This window comes from Anguilla anguilla, chromosome 11 (assembly GCF_013347855.1).
Source record: "Anguilla anguilla isolate fAngAng1 chromosome 11, fAngAng1.pri, whole genome shotgun sequence".
Taxonomy (NCBI): Eukaryota; Metazoa; Chordata; class Actinopteri; order Anguilliformes; family Anguillidae; genus Anguilla; species Anguilla anguilla.
In genome coordinates this window covers 11,594,043-11,611,727 of record NC_049211.1, presented here as the reverse complement: position 1 = coordinate 11,611,727, position 17,685 = coordinate 11,594,043, and the positions used below count along the sequence as shown (strand labels likewise).

The 17,685-nt window shown below is 38.6% G+C and overlaps 1 protein-coding gene across 1 annotated transcript; it reads left to right on the top strand.

Annotated features, from left to right (window-relative positions):
- Positions 1 to 1,822: 1,822 nt before the first annotated feature.
- LOC118208467 (tumor necrosis factor receptor superfamily member 21-like) lies at positions 1,823 to 16,985 on the top strand. Its single transcript, XM_035383184.1, has 10 exons — positions 1,823 to 1,984; positions 8,216 to 8,267; positions 9,762 to 9,866; positions 10,062 to 10,242; positions 12,029 to 12,288; positions 12,702 to 12,848; positions 13,545 to 13,640; positions 14,300 to 14,319; positions 15,203 to 15,416; positions 16,489 to 16,985. Exons 1-10 carry the CDS (start codon positions 1,928 to 1,930, stop codon positions 16,755 to 16,757), a joined length of 1,401 nt encoding a protein of 466 aa, XP_035239075.1. The 5' UTR covers positions 1,823 to 1,927; the 3' UTR covers positions 16,758 to 16,985.
- The last annotated feature ends 700 nt before the right edge of the window (positions 16,986 to 17,685 follow it).

The window sequence follows — 17,685 nt, the reverse complement described above, 5'->3', positions numbered from 1 at the left end:
CCACACATGTACAACTAACTTTGCTAAACTATGGGTCGTAATGAATGTAATACTACGGACATTAGCTAGAATAATGCCTTAACTTTAAAAAAAAACATTGCTAGCAGCAGATGAGAGCAGTGTTAGCAGGGGGGAAAGTGTTACTCATCCCAAATGCAGTTTCTATGCGGGGGATTGACCAGCAAGCTAGAGAGGGAGAGAGAGAGAGAGAGAGGAGAGAGAGAGAGAGAGAGAGAGAGAGAGAGAGAGAGAGAGAGAGAGAGAGAGAGAGAATAAGGGAGGATCCAGCAGCAGGTTCATTGGAAGGGCAGAGCACAGGTCCGGCAAACAGGAGGGCAAGCCGGGAAAGGGCCAGGAGGTCGATGAGGCTGCGTATCAGGCAGAACAGGCCGGGCAGAGCATCAAATATACTATGGAAAAATACAAAGAAAAAGTGAATTTGAGGAATTCTGAATGCATGAACGAACATTCACAAAATGTGATTTGAAAGTTGGCCAACATTTAAGCCTTTGAGGGGAAGGATCTCATGACACCCATGTTTTCAAATTGTTCTCAGATTATTGAATAATGCCCGATTTAGAATTTTAAACAAAGCCCTATTCAACATCAACAAACAATTTTAAAAGGAATATGATTTTATAATGAAAGGTGGTTCTATGTAGAACCCTTTTGCCTCTTACATAAAATTATTTTACACTCCAAAGAATCACTGAAGAACTCTTTCTTCCAAAAAGGGTTAAATTGTTTCCTAGATCCATTTTCTTACAACAAAATGTTTGAGGAATGTTTTTTTTAAATGGTTCTTACTCTCCAAACGAATGCTGTTGTAAAGCCTTCTTTCTAATAGTTTACTTTTGCTAGTAAATTAAAGCAAATTAAAGTAAAGTAAATTAAAAGCCCAAGAGCAAAATACAGTCCAGGAAGAAAAGCTGTAAAGCCCACATTAACATGTTTTTGTGACCACAGCAAGTTTATCTTTCACGGATCATAAGAGCAACGAGCAAAGTGACCTGGAGTTATGTTTTTGAAAACATTGTCTCATAAAGATAGAAAGTATTCCAGTAACCCTGTATAATTCAAAGGATTTGAATATTCACTATGGAATATTCAAATAGTTTCACTATGGAGTGTGGTAATCTTTTAAATAAAACGAAAATGCAGAATGAGAGCAATCAGACATTTTGCAAGGCCAAATCGACAAGCAAAAGTTTCTCTATACGTTCTCTTTTTTAATATGTAATTTTTTTCTGAACACCCTGTTGCTCGTTATCTGACCCAGACATCCTGACTCGAACATATGTGAAGCAAAGGAGATGCAGCTGTCTTATTTGGACATGAATGCACTGAAAACACTATTTAATTTCGTACGATGTAAAATATACAACATTCTTCTTTATATCCTCCCACTATTTATATCGTCAATTGAATTAAGTTCGCAGTGTGTCGGATTATATGAAGTAAAGACAATTATTGTCTTACAATTAAGACAATTATTGTCTTTACTTCATATAAAAAATTATTATTTTCTGTTCTCCCCTGCGTCCGTAAGCAAGTTTGGGATTTGATCTTCTCACAACCGCTCGCATAAATAAATTACAGTAAACGCTAAACATTTTCCTATCAGTATGGTCAGTTCTTTAATAACGCAAATTGAGTTACTGGGTGGTGCAACGATGAATAATCAATAACCACTAAATGCACTACAGATAGAGCACTAATGATCAACGCCCACATCAGTTAAGAACACGACTTATAAGCGTGTTCACTGATGCGCAGCCAGATACTGCCAACATTCTTGCTGTCATATGGAGCAACTGGCTTACGGAGTTAGGACTCGTTCAATTTCAGATTTAAAAAAATATACATAGCTAAAATATATTTTAAAATACGTTCGCCCGACAACTACATCTTAGTTCACCTGACCACAATGGAATTTCGTCGCAGTATATGCTTCTCGCTCACACTGTTATACCTCTTTAATCTGGTAAGTCCTAATGCTTTAGCACGCGTTTCTGTACGCGCCAGAAGATTTGAATTTTGTGGATGGGAAGTGATTGATGCGTTTTTTTTCATCAGGTATATTGGTTAATTTTATTAAATGCCTTGAGTCCTAGATTTATGTGTGATGATAATGACGACGACGACATTATTATTAGTAGTACTAGTTGTGATCGTATTAGTAGTGGTGGTGTTGGCACTCGTGATAGCAGCTAGTTGTAGTATAATGATAATTTCACGCAGAAGCATTTCATCTATCTTTTTTAGAAAACAAATGTGTTCTTGTATAATATAGGTTGGTTATTGTTGATGGATGTACCAAATTGTTTTTCATTCAAATTTAGTTGAATATTAGAGAAGTTAAATATGGGGAAGTACATATGTTTTACATATGAATTGTATGTGGCCAATAATTATACTAGATGGTGTTCTACGAACTGTTGGTGTGAGGGAATAACTCTTTAGGGGAAATTTGTTGTGAAAGCTTCATATAACTCAGACTGCTGAATTACAGTCAGTGTAAGTGCTGTACAAAATAAAATAAAAAAAGAACTACTGAGCATTCCACAGATGTGCCTGGTACTTTACATTCCAGTTGCAAGAAGGGTATAAAATTTGCAACACTATTCAATGGTGTTTAGATTTTTTAATATACTTTTCCCTCACGGCAGAAATACCGCATGTATGATTGGTGCTGAAGACTGAGAGTCAGTAGGAAATTCTGAAATGATTACTGACAGTTTTCCGGCATGTGTCTGTGAGAGCTTTCACATCCTGTCAGTGCCATACAATAGTGGTCCACCACTCAGACCGCGCCTGCTCTGGCCTCATCTCTGAAGCACTCTTTCGCATCACCATCTGGGCAGTTCCGGGAAGAAACTTCAACGTTTGTTTCCCCCGATCTCTGATATCATTTTCAGAGTGATTTGTATTGCCGCAATGAGTAAAAACCATTCACTCATTTTTTTTAAAACCATTGTTAAAAAAAGAAAACAATTTTATTTATGCATTTTTTGTTGTTGTTGTTGTTGTTGAGAATTTGGCCCCTTAGTCACAACGAACGGAAATGAAACAGGAATAGCAATGCTAAAATATTTGACTAGAAACTCTTTTCTGTGTTATTAGCTACTGGGGAACATTTGCAAATAGAGTAATGAATTAACAGTAGTAAGGTGAAACAGGAACACAGGTTAGCGAAAAGTGCAATGTGTGGTTTTGGGTTCTCATAACTGCTGTGTCAGAGTTCAGCGAGCTGAGTGTTCATAAACTCAGATATGAGTATGCTGTACGTCATGATGTGCATGATATGAATGTGCTGTAACTTTGGGCCGCTTCAGTCGGGCACATCATCTTACTGTAGCTATGCAAATCAGTTTATCGTACTAGTTAAGATTAGCAGATGGTAGATTAGTGATTAGTGAGATAGTAGCATATTCTATTGAATGCATTTTATAATGCATATAGAAAACATTCATAAGCATCAGTGTGCTCCTCAGCTGGCATGTCCTGCGTAAGTATAAGTCCTTGGTGCAGTTACTTGTCTAGATACCCGCAATCAAATTCTGTCTTCTGTGGACTAGAATCTCCCTGGATGCATGAGACTTGACCATGGATTTGGGTGAACACTCCCCCCAAAGCAGAGTAATGCAGTGTATACCTGCTGGGTTTGGGCTTATAGCTATTTGACAGAAAGTTTAATGAAGGCACTCTATGTAAAATGGTTTTCACAAGGGAATATCATGTCTGACAAACCTTTTTGTATTTTTTGAGGAAGCTAACAAGTGTTTTGACTATAGCAAGGCTTATGATATTATATACTTAGATTTCCAAAAAGCATTTGATAAGATACCACATGAGAGTCATATTATCAAAATTAAGACTGTAGGAATTACAGGAGGTATTTTAGAGAGGGATCTTATTTGAGCAGGGTACTGTGAGAAGTGGAGTCACACAAAGACTGGTGCTGGGACCACTGCTCCTCCTCAATTATGTAAATGACCTTGCCCGGGACATTGGAAGTACATTCGTTAAACTTGCAGATGATACAAAACTGGAAGGTCCAGCTAATAGTTTGGAATCTACTCAATTCATCCAAGTAGATTTAAACAAAATCCAGAAGTGGGCAGAAAACCTGGCAAATGAAATGTAGCTAAATGTAAAGTTCTACATGTGGGAAATAAGAACATAAGCAAGGTTACTTTATGGGAGGAACAAAATTGGAATGTGATTACTTTGAAAAAGACTTGGGAATAATGGTTGATCAAAACCTTTCAGATTCTAGGCACTGTGCTGTAAAAGTGCACTAGCAGTAAAAAAGGCCAACCGGATTTTGGGATTTATAGCTAAAAGTACTGAGTAAAAATCCAAGGAAGTTATACTTATCTTATAACATACATTTGTTAGACCACACTTGAAGTATTGTGTGCAATTCTGGGGTCTGTACTACAAGAAAGCAATAGTGGCTCTGGAAAAGGTTCAAAGGAGGGCAACTAAATGGACTAGATCAATTGCAAGGAAACAGCCTGAGCCTCAAATAAACATTCAAGCAAATAACAGGAACACCAGGGGCAGAGGCGTTATCCTTATATTTTAGTAATTCTGGTCTATGATGCAGTACCTGACCAAATATTCATAGAAACTGTTTTAAGCCTTCTGATTTTCACAAACTCCTATTATAATGACTGACGCATGCATCTGCGAAGTAATCTGCATCATAGCTCATTTGGTCGCATTGGTCATTTGTTACAGACTGTTCAGAGGTTACACACATTTTTCTTTGTAAGATCACTATGAGTTCCATTATGAGAACATTAAAGTGCTTTTTTTGTGTGCGTTATACTCCGTATGGAGGTATATGAAATGTTCCAAATAAACACTCATTATTCTCATTAGTACTGGATAGTAATAATGGCAGTTGTAGTAGTGGCAGTGGTGGGAGCAGTAAGAGTAGTGCTAATAATAACAGCGGAAGTAGTTTCAGTGGTTGTAGTAGTAAAGGTGCTTTTAGTACTAGAGACAAAATAACAGCACCCATGTAAGTATGGAAATTTCCACCACTCTGAATTATGTATTTAAATGTAAAAAATAATTGTCAGTATTCTTACTATCTTTTCTTTCATGAATTGATGTTGATGTGTGGCAGTCTGCCCACACTTCTCTGGAAGAAATTCCAGAGAAGTGTAAAAAATGCAGATTATTTTAGGGTGATCCACTTTTGAATATGAATAATAAAACTGGCGAAGTCCTCAGTTAAATTATAAATAAAGTCATACAGCCTTTCAGTGCTGTCTTTCCCATAATGCATTTGCAATGCAGCTCAGCCTGTCAATTTTGTGTCTCTGAGTGCGGACTTATTATGTTCCTTGTCACATGGTTTGCACTGATTAACACATCATAATTAGTCCCTGTAATTAGTCCTGTTTCAGTGTTGATTTTCAAACAATTGCTGAACTTGGAGTGCCTACAAATTTAGGTGGAGAGCTGAGATGGTCACACACTTGACATCTCTCTTATCTAAAAGAGGGTTGGGGTTTAGTAGCATAACCTTTTTTTCCCTAAAAGTTAAGTGTCATGAAATTTTGTCTGGACTCAGATATTATCTGCCAGTAAGTGGGAGGATGTGACTGTGAGTCAGTGTTGTGTATCAGCATAATCAAGTAATCAATGAAAATACAGCCTGCTGCTTTCGGGGAATCCCTGAGTAACAACTGCCTGGTTTTCTCTGGAACCTCTTTGACAACAGTGATACCAGTAACACTGTCAACAAGTAAAATGCCAAAAAGGATGGTGGTGATTCCCAGCATAGTGCTTAAATGGTGCTCAAGTCAATTAAATTTAGGTATCGTAGCAACTGAAACCCCCAGCAAGGGACACAAAATTGAAGTAGTTGTCTCCAGAACATCAGCCATTCACATGTCATATAGCATTTGCCGAAATTAATAGCAAGGGGATATAAGAATTGCTGATTGAGCCAGATTTTGTCCTTCAATATTTTTTCTGTTATGGCAGAAATTAAGAATTCAAATGAAGGATTCTCAGACAGACTTGTCATTTTCACATAGTTGAGCCCACCACCTTTTAAATTACTTGGGGAACTCATCGGGACCTCTGCTTATTTGTTATAACACATAACAATTGCATCTTGTTTATATTTTGTGACCCCTTTGGTAACTAATTTCTGTCCAGTCATAGTGCTGTTTTCCTGTAATATATCCCCTAGCACAAAAAGCATTCCCGTTCAAATTTGTCTTTCTCCAAATATCGTTTTAGTTTCTCAAGGTTTATCAATTGTGAGTTTTTCCTCCTGTTGACAGCAAAAGGATGGGAGCTGTGCAGGGCTCACAATTTCTATCTGCCGGTTTAAAAAGGAACCACAGAAGTTGATGCCGTTGCAAAAACACCTCAAAGCTCACACACACTGGGGGGTGAGATTCACACAGGGACTCTTTCTCATGCTCTCACTTTCTTTATCAGTTCATATGAAAGTAAAAATGTCTGTGATCTGATGTAAATATTGGTTACCTTTATGCAATGCAATCTACACTCTTGTGTGTATACACCCCTCAGTGGGTAATCCTCCCCCTAATCCCCTAACCCACATTTGGCTGACTTTGTACCAGTCAGGGGTCTATTGACAGCAAGATACAAGGTTGTAACTGAATACTGACAGCAGGGCCGGCTCAACCCAATAAACAAAGTAAACATTTGTTTAGGGCCCCGCAATTGGTTCGGGGCCCCCTCCCTCCAAGATATATATAAATATATATTTTTTAAATAAATAATTGTGTTTCCTAAGACAATGGCTTTTTCATTAATCTAAATATATTTCTATTGGTGCCAAATCTTGTTGGCTGGGGCTTAGGGGGTGGTTTTTGACCAAAACAGAAGGCCCCATATAGACTTTTTGTTTAGGGCCCCCAAAACCTTGGGCCGGCTCTGACTGACAGTAATGTTTGTTTAAGTCACTTAAGAATCTTAAGAGTCTTTGATAAAATGAAACCACATGTATGCATTTGGGAATGCCAAGCATAGATTAATGAGTCAGGGAATTTACTTGTGCTAATTACGAGAGGACATGATTCACAAAACAGCGTACATTCAGATTTGATCATCAACCATGCTTACGAACGTTTCCGTGAACATTTTGGCTTTCATCATTTATTTTCTCATCCGAATTCGTTCTTTGGTAAGATCAAGTCTATGTGTGTTTGGAAACAGGTGTAAATGCCTAATTCTTTTTGCTTATTGATAGACATGATTGTTGATGATTGACTGATATCTAAAGACCCACATGCGCACAGCCAAACCCAACACTTAGTAATGGCATATTTGTGGCTTCCTGATTACTTGGCTAATTGTGCCTTGGGGAGAGAGCGCGTTTTTAGGGAGCAGGCATACGAGGCGCAGATATGTTTGCGGAGCAGTGAGTGGCTGATGTTTGCACACGACCCTGCAGGTGGCAGGCCTCTTATGGGATTGCTAGGGTGTTCCTTTATGCAAATAAAAAGGCAAGTACATTCAATTTAAGAAAAAACGGCATTCATCCTCTGACACACCTGGGATATGCACAAAATTTAAGGTCTGTGCATGTTTCATGAATCCCATGTTGGTTTTTCATCGGAACTTTTATTAAGAACAAAAGTAAGAAGAATTTAAGGAAAGGTTTATGAATGAGGCACATTGTGTACATTCAGACGTACGCAACTGAGGGCTTGATTTTCAAATGCCTATTTATCTTTCATAGAAAACATTGTAGAAGTGCATTTCATGTTCAGTAGTCTGATTTTCATGTCAGACGGTAAGGGGCCATGAGTTTTTCCTTGCTTGTTTTCTTAACCTGTATTTCTATCTTCCAACAACAAGAGGTCAATAAAGAGTAATGCACAGGTATTTGCATGTCATCAGGAGATAAAAGAATGAATAATTCAATATAATAATCAATGGGTACAGTAAATAAATTAGAAATATATAATTTAAGTAAATAATTTATTCATAGGTTGATTTTTCAATGTATTTTTGCTATATATTTATATATGTATATTTATGCTAATTTATTTATTGATTCATGGATATACTTCCCAGGTTCTTTCTATGTTTATTTACTTTTTGCTCTATTTATTTCATCTGGAAAACCCCTGCATATATGATAGCTTTCGCAAGCTGTGCTCTGTACATTATTGTTTCAGGCTCTTTCCTCTGTTCTCTCCTACTCTCTCAGGTTGATTTTGTATGGTCCAGGAGATGCCCAAATCCACCAGAATGCAAGCTAGGTAAGACTATACACTGACCTGCTTCATTATTGATCAATTGATTGATTTTGTATGAATAATTAAAAATTGAGGACTCACAATATTAGGGTTTTGTCAGTATCGGCTGATGGTAGCTTAAAACAAATTTATTGACAGGCAGGTATGCTTGAGACAAAAAAGCTGTGTGCATGAGCTTTTATAATCCCACTGTGACTGTTTAACCAAATTAAACAAATTATATGTTGTATTGAGGTTGCTGGGTAGTTCATTCTGTTAGGGCACTGTTCTACATCATGTATGGTGCCCATGGTCTGGTATTGAATCCATACTCCGCCAGTGCCAACTGGGATAGCTTGGACTAGCATCACCCTCCTCCCAGCAGATAGGGGGCGCACAAGTCCACCTGTTGAGCTTCAAGTGAATCTTATTTCTCTGAATCATGTCAGACTTCTTGTAGTGTGCTTTAAGATTGTGATGGATAATATGTCGCTGGTGACACCACCCATGAGTTACATTCAGAGTATCAGCTTATGGCATCAGGGAGAGCGGTAAAGAGATCCACAGCACAGATGCAAGCGCTCTTTTATCCTAGAATCCATTCTGATGCTCAATGTGTGTTCCAGCAATGCAATTCCAATTTGATGGTGAAGGGTTGAATCGGGGAGGTTATTTATATGGATGTAATACCTGTATGATTTCTTTGGATGTATCTGTCTTTCATGTTTGTGACGATGTGAAACTATGCTGCCTTAAGATGCAAGATGTGTAATTAGACTGTAATCAGACAAAAAAGTATTAAGTGTTGTATCATATGTCTGCACAATAAAACATCCAGTGTTAATTCAACTCTAACAGAGTAGTTGTGAGTCAGATAGGACCAATAATAGTTGATTTAACACTGAGCAATTTTACTGTGTGTGCAATCCCGACATGCAAACTGTAATAAGAAGTGGGAGGTGATGCTTTGCAGAAGAGCACATGCTTCTCTGCTCCCCCAAATCAACCCTAGAGGTTATGATGAACATTACTGCATGAGCTTTACTGGACATTATTGGAAAAAGGGGAAAATTTTGTTTTATAATTCTTTATAAAATAAATTCATATTTTCAAATGGAAACTTGAGTAGGAACAGTCTTTAGGTATATTTTTTTACAACACCTCCGGCAGTTAGTAAACAGTGATATTAAGTGACCACTTACAAGATGCTTGCACTTACAATATATTACACTGGTTTGTACATTGTACATTGCATTTATACATTGATATTGATGATTGTCCATTGATACATTGATATACTGTAAGAGCAATTATGCCAAGAAGAAGGCTGGGCCATACTAGCAACTTAAAATACCTAAAAGAACAGAAAATGGAGGTCAGCATTGCAACAATTTATCTTTGTTTTTGTATGTAATTCTTTGGTTCAAAAAAGTAAGCCTTTCAAATTTTGCTTGGTTTTTTTTTAACATGAGTGATCCTATCCATTTTTCTCATGTCCTGTCATTCTTTTCATGCCAGGCATCATTTCTAAGGAGTGCAAGTGCGTTTCCTGCCCGTCGGGCAAGTACCACGTTGTGAGGAGTGGCTATCCGCGATGCGAGTTCTGCACACAACAATGCACTGGTAACCGGGGACGATGTTACTCTGTCATTCGCCTGAAAACACTTTTTGGTTTTATGTAAAAGTCCTCCCCTTGCGATATCATATTTTGTATTCTTTTACGTGTTTTTAAGATGGTCTAGGTCTGTAACAAACGATGACCAGGCGGGAAAAGGGTCTTGTTTTGTGCTCACTGCAGCCGTTTCTGTCTGTTTGCAGCTGAGCGGCACCTGATCCAGATAAAGGACTGTACCGCCAACTCTAATCGCGAATGCCATTGTGACAGGGGCTACTTTTGTGAAAGCTCTGCCCAGTACACCTGCCGAAGGTGTACTCTTTGTCCTGATGGGACCTTCACAGCCACCACCTCACGACTGCAATCCTGCAAACAGCATACTGAGTGAGTACAGCACTACTTTGCAATAACACACAGCAAAACAATATTACACATAGCAAGCAGTATAACAGACAGCAAAACAATATTACACATAGCAAAATGATATAGCACAAAGCAAAACAATATTACACATAGCAAGCAGTATAACGGACAGCAAAACAATATAACATGTAGCAAAATGATATAGCACAAAGCAAAACAATATTACACAGCAAGCAGTATAACAGACAGCAAAACAATATAACACGTAGCAAAATTATATAGCACACAGCAAAACAATGTTACACAAAGCAAAATAATATAGCACACAGCAAAACAATATAACACATAGCAAAATGATACAGCACACAGCAAAACAATATTACACAAAGCAAAATAATATAGCACACAGCAAAACAATATTACACATAGCAAACAGTATAACAAACAGCAAAACAATATAACACATAGCAAGCAGTATAACAGACAACAAAACAATATAACACATAGCAAAATTATATAGCACAAAGCAAAACAATATTACACATAGCAAGCAGTATAACAGACAGCAAAACAATATAACACATAGCAAAATGATATAGCACACAGCAAAACAATATTACACATAGCCAAATAATATAGCACACAGCAAAACAATATTACTCATAGCAAACAGTATAACACAGCAAAACAATGTAACACATAGCAAAATTATATAGTACACAGCAAAAGAATATTACACATAGAAAAATGATATTGCACACAGCAAAACAATTTAACATATAGCAAGATGATATAACACACAGCAAAACAATATAACAAAGCAAAAAGATGCAACACACTGCAAAGTGAAAAACACACAACCAAGCAACACGAGACAAAACAAACAGTATAACACACAGCAAAACAATATTACACATAGCAAACCGATATAATATACAGCAAAGCAACATAACACATAGCAAACAGCATAACACACAGCAAAACAATATAACACATAGCAAACAGTATAACACACAGCAAAACAATATTACACATAGCAAACAGTATAATGCATAGCAAACGATATTACACAGAGCAAAATATAACGTGCAGCAAAACAATATAGCAACCAGAATGATGTAACACGGTAAAATACTATAATGCACAGCAAAATTGTATAATGCATGAAAAAGTACAACGCAGCAGGTGTTTCCCTGAGCAGGCAACAGGCATATTCATTTCAAGCAGCAGTAGTGTGGACAGGAACATGTAATTAACCATATGGTCACTGGTTCATATCCCTTTCACTCCTGTGAAACTTAACCTGTATTGCTACAGGTTAAAATATGTTTTTGAATGACTTGGGCATGCTTTGATAAGGACATCCTCCAAGCAAATGCTCATAATGACAATAATAATAACTGTCTCAATTGCTGCTTACAGTGGCATTGTTATACCATTAGAGGGCAGTCTCTCTGAATCAAACAGAAAACCTGTGCCTTCTGAAGATTTTGAAAAGAAAAATGTCTTTGAAAGTTTTTTTCAACAAAAAATAGCAATAAGCATACACAGGAAGAATGTGAAATCACTGCTGGAATACACTGCTGGAGCATGTGACATGCTCTTTATTGTATACCATTTTTTAAGAATATCAACAGTTAAATAGTTAAACAATGCTTAAAATAGCATAAAATCACAATGAAGAATTCCTGACAAGTAGCAATACTACACCAGCAGAGGGCTCCGCTGAGCCACAGTAATTGCTTGTCAGAGGAGTTTCTCAGGGTATAAAAACTTTCAGTTAAGTTTGTGTGATTTTACATTGCAGCTGTGGAAGTCTGGGCAAGGTTCTGATCTCAAAGGGCAACAGAACTCATGACCACGTTTGCTCCAACGTCCCCACAAGCTCCATCCCCAGGGCCCTGCGTGTAGTTCAGAATGCCATGGAACAGAATTCTGTCGTCAAGGAAACAACTGTTCCTCCTTCCACTGCGTCTACAAAGACTTTTGCCCATGAAACTGAGACGGTCATCAACATGCGGGCCGCCCAGACTGCTACACGCTACCACACTAAAAGAGCTATCATAGGTACAGGCCCCAAGATGTCTCCAAGGGGACTGTCAGCACACAGTATGTTCAGCAGATGTACTTTCTCTCTGTAATTTTACTGCGTAATTTCTCCCCAAAAACAGGCAATAAATTATATGTTCATGAGTTGCATATGTAAGCAATTTGCTAGTCTGGTTGCATATAATGAACATAGTACTGTGCCCTTTGTTTTGCTATATACCTTCCATGGAATTCCGGGATTTGGAGTATGATAACAAACTGTTGCAACCACCAGCCCCCACAGATGTTGCCAAATCTAACAAAACTGAAAAATGAAGGATTATTTGGATTTGATATCAAAATGTTAGACAAATGAATGCAAGACAAAAGCACCGACAATAAGCTTTTATGTAATGGTATTTACATGTATATATGTTTTTAACACTTTACAGAAACCCCCAGTGGCCTGCCCAACACAAATGACAGGCCTGGAGTACAGAATGCCACGAAACAGAATTCTGTTTCCAAGGAAATAGCTGTTCTTCCTTCCAATGTGTCTGCAAAGCATGTTACCTCTCCAGAGGAACAGTCAGCACGCAGTATGTTCACCAGCTGTACTTTCTCTCAGTTTAATTTTACTGCATAATTTTCACAATAGGCAATAAATCATTTTTTATTATCTTCATAAGCTGAATATACAAGCGACTTGGTGGTTGCATATCACAGACATAGTTATAGTACCCTGCAAAAGCATGAAAATGGTTGTTAAATTGCCCATGAGTTAAATTGCCTATTTTGCTATTTAAAAATGCCATATTTGATACCTTTTCATGCTGGCATTTTATAGCAATATTCGTTCAATGTGTTTGAATTCTGTATTTGCTCCCCTATATGCAGTTGGTGCTGTCGGGTGCAACATTCTAACACAGTCGTCTTTCCCCAAGATATGCTACTACTGAATTATACTCCTAATGCTACACCGCCAAGCAGACCAAGCAGACCATGGCACTTTGTTTTGGGGTGTAGCTTTGTCTTGAATGGAACACTGGGTTTTGGAGTAGGGAAACCAACTGTTCAACCACTGCAGATGTCACCAAATCCATCAAAACAGAAAAAATAAAGAATAGCACCTGAAGGCATTTGGTTTTAAGAACAAATATACAAATGCTTTGGAAAATTAAAAATACTACAATTCCTCCTTTGCTCACACATTCACAATATATGTAGAGTGTGCATCTTTCCCCCTCTTACACTCACACATTTGTCTGTCTGTCTATCTGCCTGTCTGCCTGTAGATTTCCAGTCCTGGCCACTAATCGTGCTGTTTATGATCCTTGTCTTGCTGCTGGGCTTTGGCATGTGTTACAGGAACATGACTTCTCAGAAGAAATGTAAGTTTGCATATATGTAAGTCTTCTTCTTCTTATTCTCCTCTTCCTCCCCCTCCTTCTTCTTCTTCTTCTTCTCCTCCCCTCCTCCATCTTCTTCTTCTCCTCCTACTCCTCCCACTCCTTCTTCTTCTTCTCATCCTCCTTCTCCTCCTCCTCTTCCTTATCCAAATCAATTAATCTTTGGATGAATTAAGGTTGTTAGGTTTGTCTCCAGAAATGCAGTTTATTTTATGATGACTAGTCATCATGTTTTCAGTATTAAAAACAAAAAAACAATTTTATATAGACATGCGTTAATGAATACACATTGAATACAATGAATACATTTTGTCTATCTACCAAGTCAGTGTGTCCATACGTTGTAATGCACATACACATTTTGTCAGTCTACCAAGCCAACGTGCCCATACGTTGTTCTGACTTTATCTTAATAGATAAACTTTATCTTGAAAGATAGTTCCCTTAGTTCATTGCAAAGTCTGTAATACGGTGTATTTTATTACTTACTAAATTCTTATACATAAAATGTTATACAATAGTTATACATGCTACATTACTTCTGCATTAATATAAGTAACAGTGTTTAGGCAATGAAATGGGTGGATATTTACTTTAAATTCGACATTATGTAATTAAGACTTTTTTTGGGTTGCTCTTAGGTCAGCCACGGGTGAAAAATGTGAGTACCTCTCTTCCCTGTTCCTGATAAGTAAGAGAGAGATGTCATATCTATATTATGTATACAGCCTTTTTCTGATATCCTAGCTGTAGTCTTTAGCTCACAGCTTTCATTCATGCAGTTGTGTGTGACCTCTCGTAAAAACATGAATAAAAGTAGTTACTGTTCGAGTGGGCCTCAGAAGTAGTATATGCCATTAACATATTAGCATCTGCCGGATGTCCACATTTGGCAGATACACAGTCAGTGGCTGGGATTCAGACAGCATTCATCCTTACCTTAGACTAACAATTGAAAGTGAGAATTTGCAAACAACAGTTTGGCAGGTTCACTGAACCCACCAAAGATTTTGTCGGTTTTGAGTTGGGTGTCTAATCAGTGTCAGTAATGGAGGTCGATATGATGTTGATTACTGAGGCAGATTACTGAAGGTTTTTTGACATTGGTAATTTGATGAGTACAAAGCATTGATCTGTTATAGGCTGAAAACGTGATCGCATCATGACTCAACATTGATTAGCTTTGTAACTTTGTTTGGGGGGGGGAGACAAACTTTCCATACCAAGTTCGCACAGAACAAGTGCATGGGAATAGTGTATAGTTAATTGATTGAATTATAGTTATTGATTGAACACAAGCCAGCTACTGTGTTTTTGGCTCTCCCTAAAACTGTGTGTTCCGTGTGCCTAGATATAGGTGCAGTATGGGCAGATATGGTACACAGGGTTGTGTGTATGTATACTTGTTCAGAATGCATAATGTGCTCAATGTTCGTTTATTTTAGAAATCCAATAAACGATGGGAAGCCTAAGGTTGATTTTTCCACATCATGGTGGGCAGTAAAATCATACTCTGTTCTTTATCTATTTCTCATTGGGCCAAGCAGGGACAGCGGGGTTCGTGGAGGGACCAGGTCACCCTGGAGACTATGAAGCATCTGTTGTCTGAAGGAAGTCTCAGTCCCAGTGCTCTTCACCCCCTGGTCAGCAAGAAAGGAGAGGGTCTTAGTCTTGATGGGGCAGAGACAGGCCCCATGGGCCTCCAGCAGGTCACTGTCGACCACTCTGGGGGAAGAGAGAATGTCAGCAACACTGTCGGTAAGTGTAGTTTTTTTTAAGCACATTTTGATTGACGCTGCACTCCAGCTCACCAGTGCTCTCCTTATCCTTAATAATGTTACAAACAGTTGATTTTGGTTAGCCTATGGTTTGGCCTATGTCTCTGGCTTTCACTCTTATTTCTCAGCCTCATAATGGCTTCCTTGACTTTCATTGGCACAACACTGGACCTCATGTTGACAAATTCCAATAATAGACTCCAAAGGCAATCAAAAGGCTAGAATTAGAATTAGTGAAAACAAAATACATTAACGTGAAATAAAAGCTGAGAATGTGTACTCTAACCACATGTGAATTGTTTGATTAGAAATCCAAAATTGTTGAGTGCAGAGCCATCAATAAAAAAATATCTCTTCGTCCCAAACATTATGGCGCTCACTTCATGTACCGACTGACAATGATGTTAATGTTACCAATGGGATTTAAATTAGGCAAGGTTTATTTATCTTTAAATTATTCTCTGTGAAACTCTAAATAAAATTATCTTATAAAGGAAACTAATATGACCACTAGTAATATTATTTAAAGAAAATTTGCCCCCAGGGATTCCTAGACCCCAGTTTGGACCCCACTTCTGCAAACGATGACAAAATCCAAGGCACAAACATACATTATTTTTGTCTTGATATCAGCGGTTACTGCTTCCTGCAGTACATTCCAAAGTTGAGACTTCTGCGTGAGAAAGTGTACGCAGTTCTCAGTGTATGCTGTTGTGCATTGTGCCTTCAGTCAGCTTTTGTGCCTCAGCAGGAAGTGGTTTCACCATATATCTAAACCTCTGTTATTTCAGAGCGTTTCCTAATTTCCTGAGAAGCAGGTTGGGTTTCCTTTCATTAAACACACTGGTCCCTCTGGACCTCTCGCTCTGACTGCTTATACCAAGATGTGTTTGTTCTGCTGTCAATAAACAATGTCAAGAGTAAATTTAGTCTCTTTTCATTGTATATGTTCAATTGCATTGATTTTGAGTGAAAGTGAGCTGTATGTATAGCTTTATCAGATGTACATACTTACCGAAATTTTGCGTGCTTGCGTGATGTGTTGCCCTCAGGATCAATATTCATCTACTCCCCGGGGACAGTGATACTGGGAACCAGCGCATCAGAGCAAAAGGGGGAGGCTGGGGAGCAGCCGGAGGAGGAAGACAAAAACCCAGAAGAGGGACAGGCCGTCACCAGTGCACCCCAGCAGGAGTCCCTCGAAGAGAGTAGGCGTCCCATCTACCAGGACAGACCCCTTCAGGGGGCTCCTGTCAGAGGATGTGTCGAGGAGGCAGAGAAGAAAGAGCTGTGCTATCCTATCCCAGCCACTGGGAAATAAGAGAGAGGGTACAGTACCGCACCGCCATAGGAGAAGCAGGTACAGAAGTGCCATGGGGATCGAAGGGCCAAATAGACAGGAGAACCAAACTGACAGAGGTCAGGACCAAACTGTGACAGAGGACCAGAATGAGAACCACAAGGACCAGCAGGAGGACTTGCTCGAAAGTACCTGGAGTACATGTTAAAATGTCCAGTGTTAAAGGGGAATTACACTCTATAACCCTTATGCTTCTCATGATTGATATTGTCCTTCTAATGGATGTGTCGCCCTTCATTTTTTGATTAGTTATTTCATTTTAAATGTCTAATGTTAGAAACAAAGACCTATTTTTTTTTTAGCGCAAGTCCACATAGTAGTACGGTTTCCGGTTTTTTCTTCTTCTTCTCTTTCATTTTGCGGCAAAATCGAGAAGAAGCGAAGCAAAACATTTAGGTAACTAAGCGTTGAAATCGAACAAACTAACGTCTGCTAGCTTTTGTTTGATGCGATATCGGTGTAATAATGAGGTGCATTGTACCCAATTGTTATAATGCCCCCGTTAAAGTTGCCTTGAAAGCACATTTTTATAGTTTTTACGCGATGCAACTTTGTGCCAGATATGGCTGGATGTAATCAGACACCCCAACATAACAGCCTAAGAAGTTTGCTAACGAGGACTAAGGGTATGCAGTGACTACTTTGAAGGCACCGACTACCAAGGCGACTGTCTGAAGCCTGGAGCTGTACCCACCGTTTTCCCATCGTTGGTCGAACCACTCGAAGTAGGTACTATGCGGACTGGCTAACGCTATCGCGTCTGTCTGTGATACATAGGATGTCTACCACCAGTTGCCGTCTGTCCTGGGAATAGCCTGTGGTTCCTCAATCTCGACCCGCTCCTGACTCGCTCTCGCACGATCGGCCTGCAAATGAACCAGCTCTTCTT

Excerpts from the sequence above, each read along its gene's own strand:
- LOC118208467 (XM_035383184.1), top strand. The coding sequence starts at position 1,928 with ATGGAATTTCGTCGCAGTATATGCTTCTCGCTCACACTGTTATACCTC. Across the intron at positions 10,243-12,028 it reads TCCTGCAAACAGCATACTGA|CTGTGGAAGTCTGGGCAAGG; the intron begins GTGAGTACAGCA and ends TTTACATTGCAG. Across the intron at positions 12,289-12,701 it reads CACTAAAAGAGCTATCATAG|AAACCCCCAGTGGCCTGCCC; the intron begins GTACAGGCCCCA and ends AACACTTTACAG.